Genomic DNA, 10,277 nt, shown 5'->3' with positions numbered 1-10,277 from the left:
TCTTCAAAAGTCCGGGATAAAAAGTATCCTATTTTCTTTTCAAGGTCAATTCTATCTCTGTACCAAATTTCATTAAAATCAGTTCAGTGGTTTAGACGTGAAAGCGTAACAGACAGCCTAGACAGAGTTACTTTCGCATTTATAATATTAGTAGGGATAATTGTATATAAGAGTGCCTAATAAAAGTACTTACCTAAGAATAAAATATTCTGTCGTTTTCGTATTTATTAAGATCTTGTTATTCACATGGTAGTATTAGAAATAGTTGGACGGTAGAAAGCCCCGCTGTGATCGTTTGGTCACGATTCTTTGAAAGTTTGTAATGCGCTTACAGTTCCCAGTTCAGTAGTGTTTTTGGTTTAAACACTATAACATAACACAGAAATAAGATTTGATACTAATATTGAAGGGGAATGAACGAAAAGTGAATATAACACAACATTATACTTAGAGAAACAATACATTTTTAAGAGAAAAATGTAACGATATTTCGTTCCTAATTCTTTATCCATAACGCCTGATCTTTTAGCCCCAGCAAGAAAGCATTCAACCCATTTTAATGTCTCTTGGGACATAAGCATGTCTGGGAATACACACGGACAGAAATACTAACTAATAGTAATAGAACGAAAGGATCTCGTGGCTAAGCTATAACCGCATAAGTGATTCGATCACAGGTTAAGGTATGCTTGACGCGGTTGGTCCGTAGATGGGTGACCATCTTTGTCATAACGAGTTCCTCCGTGTTTCGGAAGGCACGTTAAATTGTGTGTCCCGGCTGTTATTCCTACATCTTTGACAGTCGTTACAGGTAGTCAGAAGCTTGAAAAAGTCTGACGGCCAGTCTAACCAAGGGGTATCGTGTTGCCCAGGTAACTGGGTTAAGGAGGTTAGATAGGCAGTCGCTCCTTGTAAAACACTGGTACTTAGCTGAAACCGGTTGGACTGGTAGCCGACCCCAACATAGTTGGGAAAAGGGTAGGCCAATGATGAGTAATAGAACATTATGGCTTTACCACTTCACAATACAAGAATCAAAATGTAACGGAAAAAGTAGGAAATATAAATTACTAGCTGTTGCCCGTGGTTCCGCTCGCTACAAATCAAAAATGGTCCCACGGAAAAACTATATAATATCCTATATGTTAATCCTGGCTTTAAACTATCAATGTACCAAATTTCATCTAAATCTGTTCAGTGATTTTACCGAGAAAGAGAAACAAACATCCCAATACCTAAACTACAAACTTTCAAGTTTATAATATTAGTGAATAGGATGCATCTGTATCTACAACATAACCTCTTGGAACACATCTACACATGTGTCTTGTATATATGTAGTTGTAGAGCTTTTAAATGTCTTTCCACTAGTTTTTTGATCAGCGTCATGTGACGTGAATTGATGGATTGAGTTACATTAGCAGCGGGAGATGTTTGTCTAACACCGAGCAAACACACGAGAACATTCAAGCCATTGCATTTTGCTTGGGTTTGCGCTTTCATTTTGTGTTAGAAAGAAGATTAAACTCAATGACCCTGCTATCGATCGAGAAGAGAAAATCATATTTTTTTAAAACAAAAACGGTCAGCTGATTTCAAATAAAAACTACAGAGCCAACCGTGATAAAATTGTGGGAAACTATGGGTAATAATGACAGCTATTGCTAGTTAGGTAAAAAATAATCAACCAACGCTTCATCAAATCCGAATCCGTTTGTTCGATGGTAAGAAACAAGGAAAGGAAAGCAAAATATCAACGAATTGAATATCTTCCCATTTTTAAAGTCGGGTGATGAGTTTAACTGGGATCGAAAGTACGATCGATTTAACTCATCTTTGCGTCCAGCGTTATGTCTTGGAACCCTTATAAATACAATGATGTTGTGTAACAATATAATACAGATTGAAGTTCCAATAATACACGATCGCTATAATCTCACGCACACATAGCGACGTGCGCACATATGGGTTGAATAATCTGTAGAAGAATTGATTACTCTGGATTCAAAGGGGCTGATCGGGTTTAGATAATTTTAGGCTCCGCTTGCGGCTTTTGTTATAGTTAATATGTTGGGTGAATAGTCTTAAAGTCTATGTAGATTTTAATTGAATGCATATCACCTCTATTTTTATGAAAATAATCGTTTCCATGGTTACTAATGGGTATCAGTTGTTATGTCAATATTGTTTGTGACAGACGACAGACAATCGACGCCCAAAAGAAGTAAATATTACAAGTCGTAATTTTATTTATATAAGGTAACTTAATATTTTGTGACACATTAGTTTTAAGCTGTTTAAAAAGCAATATCATATGGTAACGGCCTTGTTAATGGGAGTAATGGTATTTAACTTTGCGTTGTAGTGGGACGATAACTAAATATGGTTTCATTACGGATTAAGCGATGTTAATTCCTTCTACTTTCCATTTTCTCTTCTATCAGTAAGCTGAAGCATTTAAATAGGTGTCCACTTCCCTCTGGGCCTGCAGCTGTGGAAGCAAACTGCAGAAGCTTTGCCAAGCAGTGACAGTGTTTTTTTTTTATATTTAGGTTGCTGTGTAAGTTGCTGTGAAAATGGATAAGCCTTTAACTCAGGACGACTTCGCAGCGATCGAGGATCAGTTGAAGGATTGCGTGGAACAGGACAGGAAGTATTGGAGAGTCAACGATGTGAAGTGTGACGCAATATATACAGCAAAGACTTATGAGGAGTTTGCGTAAGTACGAGATAGTGGTTTTTCTTAAGGATGATACTGTTAGAAGGCGTCCGGTCTTATTGAGATTGTGCGACTGGGGAGAGTGGGGCTATAAATATGTGAAAAAAATTGTAAAACCTCCCGATGGGTAATGGGGAATATGCATGATTTTTTTTTTATTTTTTATATGTTTCTACTAGTTATTACATTACCAAACATACAAATATCACGTCCAAAATATAAACTATTATGCAAAAAATTAAATATTAAAATCGCGATCAATTTAAACGCGGCCATTTTGGCGCGCTTGCTCGTGACGTCACCATTACACGAGTTCGATGTCAACAGCAAAGTGATTGGTTTACAAAATTACCAAAAAATAAATAAAGTGAGTGAATATCGACTTAATTACCATGGATACAATACAATAACAATTATTCCTCCAAAAAGAAACCATACAAATAGCTTGTTGACAGCAGACGTCTCGTGTAAAACTGACGTCACGTTTTGTTCCACCAATAGTGTTGCGTTTAGAAAATTTGCGCGGTAATTTCAAAACAGACACTTTTTGATGATTAAATTTCATTATTAAATTAAAATAAATTCTAAAAATAATTGTATAGTGTGTTTTCAGTAGCAATAAATATTACAAAAAAAAATATTTTGTCCATATTTAAGTCACGTGCATATTCCCCATTATCAGAACGAAGCGGGGGTTAATATTACCACTTCGAAAAACAATCTGAAGCTCCTTTGAAACGTTCGATTAAAGTCTTTATCTAGGTGTGAAAGTAGAAGACCGACCTACTTCCACTTCTTAAAGCAAGTCCATTGTAGTTGCGGAAGAGAGATGTCGTTCCCCGCCATGTTTTTCAGTCTCGCTTTATATCTGCAATTATCTTAACTGCGTCTTACGTTAAGAAATTGGCAGTAGGACCCCAGAAGTCTCCCTTTTCAACTTCAAGTCTACTTAAGAGAGGTGGTCTACTCTTGTCAAGTCTTCACGATGAAATGTATCAGCTAATAAGGTCTCGTGTTGTCAGGGATCGCGTGGCCGCTGCACACCTGCGCCCTCTAGAGCGCAGTGACTACCAGAAGAAGAAGAGCAGTGGGTGGAACCAGTATGCTCTGAGAGAAAAGAAGGAATATGATGAATAAACTCATGTAGAATTATGATGACGTTTCATTTTGATTTCTTCTTTGTTTAAACGATATGTAATGATTAACTCCGTGTGTCACGGGGTGTTTTGCAAATAATCAGGTTGTATGCGCAAAGAGACCCAGACTCAGGACAGGCATTTGTGGATCATAATGATTATCCTAGGGTTGGTGTGGTAATTTGTAGTACTCAACTACCTACTCACACAGTCAAAAAAAAATATTATTTTTTTATGTGGCACATAAGGAACAACCTAAATTGAGTCACTAAATAAGTTTCAATGCTTGCTAAAAACGCAGTTTCTACAACAGATAAATTAGGAAATCATATACAATTAAGAAAACGTTTATTTACTTTAAAAAAAGGGTTGAGTTGGCCAATTTTCTACATAACAAATACTAAGATACATAAATGATTACATTTCAAACTTGAAGCTAAACTAAATAACATAAAAATATATTATGTTTGAAATTGCTTTTTTGCATTGGAATCAAAGTTCTCAAAAACAGAGAAATCAAAGCTCTTCCTCAATATTAAGAAAACTAAAATGAATTACGCTGTATGCAAATAAACTGATTTAATTATCCAAGTATTATTAAAATTTAAGTAGAAAAAACAATCACGTTAAAAATATTCTGTCGTAGCGGATAGCGACTTTCAGTTTCACAGAGCGTAAACTTGGTCATTTTGAAATTTTCTTATTAAAGTTATTTAACAACTAATAATGTTGTCACACAATTTATTTAAAAATTGCGTGGTCAGGTTGTAATTTCAAGAGCGATTATCGTTTGTTGGTACAGTTGAGTTCGTCAATACCGGCAGAGATAATGAGCGTTGGAATGCTAAATATAGGTAAATTTTATGAATCAATTATTTAATATTAACGATTCAATATCAGGTGCTAACATGCGTATAAATAAGAAAATCGAACATATTAAGCGGTATCTAAATCTTGAGCACAACGAAACGATGTTTAAAGCGAGCACAATTTTACAAACTTTTCAATATTCAAACACTTTTGAAATTAGAGAGAGCCATGTTATAAACTCGACTGTACTTGTACAACATTTGCCACTAACATGCAAAATACATAAAAGTACAAGGTTATATAAATCACACAACGATTAGCTTTGACAAAAGATTTATGCATCACGTGATATTAACACAATAAAGACGTAGTTTCTGGCTGGTTTATGATGCCAATAAATAATGTATAACCACCAAGATTTAAGTATAAAGAATCGCATTTTTATTCAGTATAAACTTCATGAATAAACTTTACAAATAAAAATAGGAAATGATTATAGTAAAGGTGTTGGTACGGAAGTTTAAAAAGTAATTAGGATAAAATAATTAAAGAAATTAAGTAAAATAGTAACAATGATACAATCATAAAATCTAAATCTTAAAAATATGTATTAAATTGATTACAAATTATGTATGTACAAATAATATAAACATAAAATCTATCGTTAAAAAGTATTCGATTTAAAAGTTGAATTTTAGGGTGAGGTCACACCATCTTATCCGATAGGGCAATTACAAGTGAATTTCTTATATTTTCGTCAGAGTTTATATTTGACTAGCTGTTGCCCGCGACTTCGTCCACGTGGTTAGAAGATCTTGAACCGTTTTCGCAGCGCACGCAACGGTAACCCTCAAAGATGAATAATAGGAGCGAAGATACAATGGAAAATGTGAAAAAAACAGGGCAGGTATAAATCATAACTTATATCTTCTAACCACGGGGACGAAGTCGCGGGCAACAGCTAGTATTAGTATAGGTTAGAATGATTTTGATAATTTACAGTGCTTTGATACATTACGGCTCTACTGTAGCCTGAATCTTGATTGTGATATTGCGTCGAAAACCGCTCAAAAGCTATTTTGATCTCAGAGATGATATCCGGCAACGAATTAAGTGCTTTATCATAGTAAAAATAGTTAGTAACACAAAACTATTCTGAATGTAATTATGTATCAATAGCCAGCTTTTGATTTTCACTGTTTCGCTATCTTTTATTGAGGGTCAATCATGTCCTTGCCTTGCTAGAGGTTCAAGTTATTCCTCTACCATTTTTTATCAGAATCGTTTTAGTGGTTTAGCCTTGAAAGTGTAACATATAGACTGGCGGAGTTACTTTCACATTTATAGCTATTATAAGCGATGTTTGCAAATAGTTTAAATTATTAGTCTTTCTTATTCTTAGGGTTTGACATGGAGATGATGATTTCTATTTTCGTCTGCGGACTCTCCGTCATTGGGTGATAGAACCTTGTGTCATTCCGGTCCATGGGGACTAGGGGCGTGGTGTACCATCCGTACCTGCGAAGATAGAATAGAAAGAAAGTGATATCAAGTGCTAGTTACATGCCGCAGTGGTATTCAAAATATTTGTAATATATATTGCAAGTTTGAACCGGCTAGGTTCTTCAGTAATAATAGGAAAAATAGTTGGACCCGAACAATATTTATTAAAGCAGAGGGTCTGCCAGTTGTGTAAGCGTAACAGAGCACTAAACACAGTAGCGGTGTCTCTTTTTCACAACTGCAAAAATATAACTTTAAGAGTCGATTGTCGTGGAGCGGTGGAACTGTGCATGAACGACTACATGGTTAAGAACACCGGTTGGGGGCAAAATTTATTTTTAAGCTATTCCAGGCTTTCACCAATATTCAAGTCATAGACATGCAGATCATATACCTTCTATCCGAGCATTTAGTCACAGGATCCCTGTAATAACGCATGCTAGATGTACTTACTGTCAGAGTTTAAACCACCCGTAGATTTCAATCATGGCTTAATACATTTTTGGTTTTCCTCATGATGTATTTCTTTAGCATTGTTTTAAATAATAAGAAACTTACGACTGGTTCTCCGTAGCCGGTGAGGAGTATTTGCTGCGAGGGCCCTTGGCCCTGGTCTGTGCCACGTTGTGAGTGTAGTCATCCACCAACTCGGTCTGCTCTTGAGACTCTGCTGTCAACTGGTCGTGCGCCGCGTAGAACTTACCAGTTACCGGGATGGCTGGGAACAAACGATGCAAATACGTATTATATTAGTGCGAGGAAACTCGGTGTACGGAGTTATTTTTTGTGATTGTAGACGATCTCTAGGTATTATTATAATAATATTGTAAACAGAATGACAGCGTGTTACTGGGGAATTTGCTGCACCGTTTGTTTTTTTTACAGCAAAAGTACATAAGAAGCGGTGAAGGGTGGGCGAAACTAGGTGCTGTCCAATGTAATCTGACCTTCAAAATCTTCCACTTCGTAGCCTAATTTGAATAAAATAATGACTTTTGATTTGATTTCATTGAGTATTTACATTACCTTAAGTAACGTATTTGTCACAAACTCAAAAACTGAACCTCGTTCTAACATTACACAAAATTTTTGAATTGTATCTTAAAGTATGGAGGATGACTCACATCCAAAGTTAGGTCTGTAAATCTTGTAATTCTTGAAGTGTTTCACTTCCCGGTAAATGATTTCGTTGAGCATGTGAATGTCTATCGGCATCCTCGTGCCAAACGTGCACTTGCCTTCGACCATGGTGGCTGAAAAACAAAAAGAAAGATTATACAACTATCTTCTTTGTTGGATTCATCATCATCATCATCATCATCATCTACAGCCTTTGCCCTCCCACTGCTGGGCATAGGCATCCCCTTTCTCGTACCAATTTCTACAGTCCTGTGCAAGCCTCATGCAGACTCGACCCGAGACCTTATTTATATTTTCGATCATCTTGCCCCCGGACGACCGACGCTTCTTTTGCTGTGCCCTGGCCTCCTTTGGCTCTGGCCAAGTGAACTCTCTAATTAATTTCAGCCTCGTTATTCTGGGTTACTATATTTTAATCAAAATATGATTTTGGATTAGAGACTAGTTATCCAACATACCTGTGATTGGGTAGTTGGTAGAAAATATACCCAAGCTCAAGGAGTTTTAAAGGAAAAAGAAGGATAATGTTCAAGGTATAAAAGTATTCTGCTTACCTGACTTATGTAAGAGCGACAAAAAAATAAAATAATATAAAATAAACACCACTGTTTTTGTGCTTCCTAAAGTATTGATTGACAATGTCAATTTTGGTAATGTGACATCAGCTGATGTACTTACCGTAAAGGTTTTAGAATGAAGTTTGTTATATATAACACAGGTATAATCTTGATTACTAAATTATAGTGAGATTTTAACTAATAATATGTTGTTTTAACAACAAGAACATACAATCATTAAATAAAAAACTACTGAGAGAAACTTGAAGATTTTTTACTGAAGAATTTTTATGGGACCAAATGAAGAAATAACCGATAGAAATCACGGTTCATGAGACACAGCCTGGTGACAGAAGGACGTATGAACAGCGGAGCCTTAGCAATAGGGTTAAATTTTTACGCTTTAGATACGGAACACTAAAAGTAATCCGATACGATTGAAACGTCGTCTCGAACCGATAGCTTTTCATTTCGATTCGACACATTCAAATCAACCATAATTTAGTTAGATGAAGAAATAAATCCTCCTTGGTCTTAGGTTGTAATCAACAGGTAGGGATGTTAATTTTAATGGGGGGTTAACCGTGTTAGCTTGGGGTTCCCGGTTTAATCTGAGATAGAGGATAGATTGCCACCGCCGGCGCTACGAGACTGCTGAGTACAGATAGAAACAAACGCTGATGAACGCGATAAGGAACTAGTATGCAGTTTATAGTGACAAAAATGTAATATCGACGCTGAAATATTAATTTCTTTCTGTAACTGATGAACGTACTTACATATTTCTAAATAGTTACACAATATCATCGTCCTATCCTTTTCCTATGTCCCTCCCTTCGACTCAGTCTAACTGGATGCAGCTAAGTACCAGCATTTTATAAGGACCGACTGCCTATCTGACTTCCTCAACCCAGTTACCTGGGCAACACGATACCCCATGGTTAGACTGGTTGTCAGACTTTCTAGCTTCTGACTAGGTACTTGTAACGACGTAAAAGATGGATAAAAAAACTGCCGAGACCCACAAACGTGCCTTCTGTGACATGGAGGATCTCATTATGACAAAGATGGTCACCCATCCAGGGGCTGACCGAGTCACGCGTAGCTTAACCTGCGTTGTAATTTTTGCTGTTACAGGTTAGCCATTAGCATAGCTCCTTACAAAATATCGGTATACCTACTTGCAAAATAGAACCTGTTTTTAATCGACTTATTTTGCTGACTGTACTTTGCGACACCATGGTGAACACGTATTATTTGAGTAAAAAATACGTTGTTTAAACTAGAGATATGTACCAATCTTACGATTTTGGAATGTAATATTGTACATTTTGTTATTTTTGACCGCCTTCCAAAAAGAAAAGGTTTTCAATTCGATCTTTAATAAATTATTTATAATTCGTTATTTGTAAGTTTGGTCCTGGATCCTTGGTTCCTAGGCATTTTGGAGCGTCAATTGATACAATTAAACACCAGCTAGCTGTCTTGAAAAAACACATAGAGTTTTATATAAGCCTTATATTTTCTGTAATTCTTTGTCACATATATATCGTTTTGACAAAAAAAATAACTTCTTCATATAAAAGTCAAACTTAAAAAAAGGGTTAAGCTCGCCTATTGTACGTGCTTTTTATGTTATTTTATTATTATACGTATCACTGTACAATGAAGAAGTAAATTAAATTAAAAAGGATTTAAGACATTCCACAAAAAAGTCCATAATCCCTAAACCCGCTCTAATAATCCACCTTCTATAGATGAAATAATTTTCAAAAGAATACCAATAAGTAATGAAAAATTCTAATAAATGATTCGTCCTTCCGTTAAGCATCCATGAACTGAATTTAAAACCTTGATGGTCCCTCTATATCTCTCATTCTTCGGCGGGAACGCGTGAGGTGCCTTCGGGAGGTAGCACAGTCATGAGCGGAGCGGGCGCGGCAGCGGGTAAACCGATAAAAATAAATATAGTATTAAAACACATGGCTTTTTCTTCAGGCGGTTTTAATGAGTTAGTGAATGGAGTGGATGTTAGGAATATATTTCAAGTGACACTTTTGATTGCTCTTTTTAGTGGAAGTTTGTATAGATTTTTTTGATATACATACATTTGTGGTAGATTGAATACAAAGATTATATGAAGGGTAAACACTTCTCTAAGTAAAGATAACAAATACCTATAAAATGATACAACAAAAATGAAATATGTTTTAGTCAGCAGCATAATAAAACGTTTGAAGACGTTAAAACGGTTAGTATCTACTGTACTTCTATCGCAAATTCTTCACTTTGTCTTTGTTTTATTAAAACTATGCAACCTACCAATTTAAAAATCGATTACTTCTGTTTCAATAAAATTCCCTCGAAAGTCATATCCTTTGTAGTCTCTTTGATATTCATGAAAATACTCTT

At 35.8% G+C, this 10,277-nt stretch overlaps 2 protein-coding genes across 2 annotated transcripts; one reads left to right on the top strand and one right to left on the bottom strand.

Annotated features, from left to right (window-relative positions):
* Positions 1-1,613: 1,613 nt before the first annotated feature.
* On the top strand, positions 1,614-3,877 carry LOC113493852 (coiled-coil domain-containing protein 103). The gene is made up of 3 exons (XM_026871884.1): positions 1,614-2,259; positions 2,553-2,719; positions 3,742-3,877. The coding sequence occupies exons 2-3, from the start codon at positions 2,577-2,579 to the stop codon at positions 3,854-3,856; spliced, it is 258 nt and encodes an 85-aa protein (XP_026727685.1). The 5' UTR covers positions 1,614-2,259; positions 2,553-2,576; the 3' UTR covers positions 3,857-3,877.
* A 1,740-nt stretch (positions 3,878-5,617) lies between these two features.
* Positions 5,618-7,953, bottom strand: LOC113493879 (protein FAM183A-like). The gene is made up of 4 exons (XM_026871911.1): positions 7,863-7,953; positions 7,293-7,421; positions 6,727-6,886; positions 5,618-6,183 (listed from the first exon to the last, which is right to left on the bottom strand). The coding sequence occupies exons 2-4, from the start codon at positions 7,414-7,416 to the stop codon at positions 6,048-6,050; spliced, it is 420 nt and encodes a 139-aa protein (XP_026727712.1). The 5' UTR covers positions 7,417-7,421; positions 7,863-7,953; the 3' UTR covers positions 5,618-6,047.
* Positions 7,954-10,277: the final 2,324 nt, after the last annotated feature.

Source organism: Trichoplusia ni, chromosome 5 (assembly GCF_003590095.1).
Source record: "Trichoplusia ni isolate ovarian cell line Hi5 chromosome 5, tn1, whole genome shotgun sequence".
NCBI classification, from domain to species: domain Eukaryota; kingdom Metazoa; phylum Arthropoda; class Insecta; order Lepidoptera; family Noctuidae; genus Trichoplusia; species Trichoplusia ni.
The sequence above is the reverse complement of the archived record's forward strand: the minus strand, read 5'-3'. Positions and strand labels throughout refer to the sequence as shown.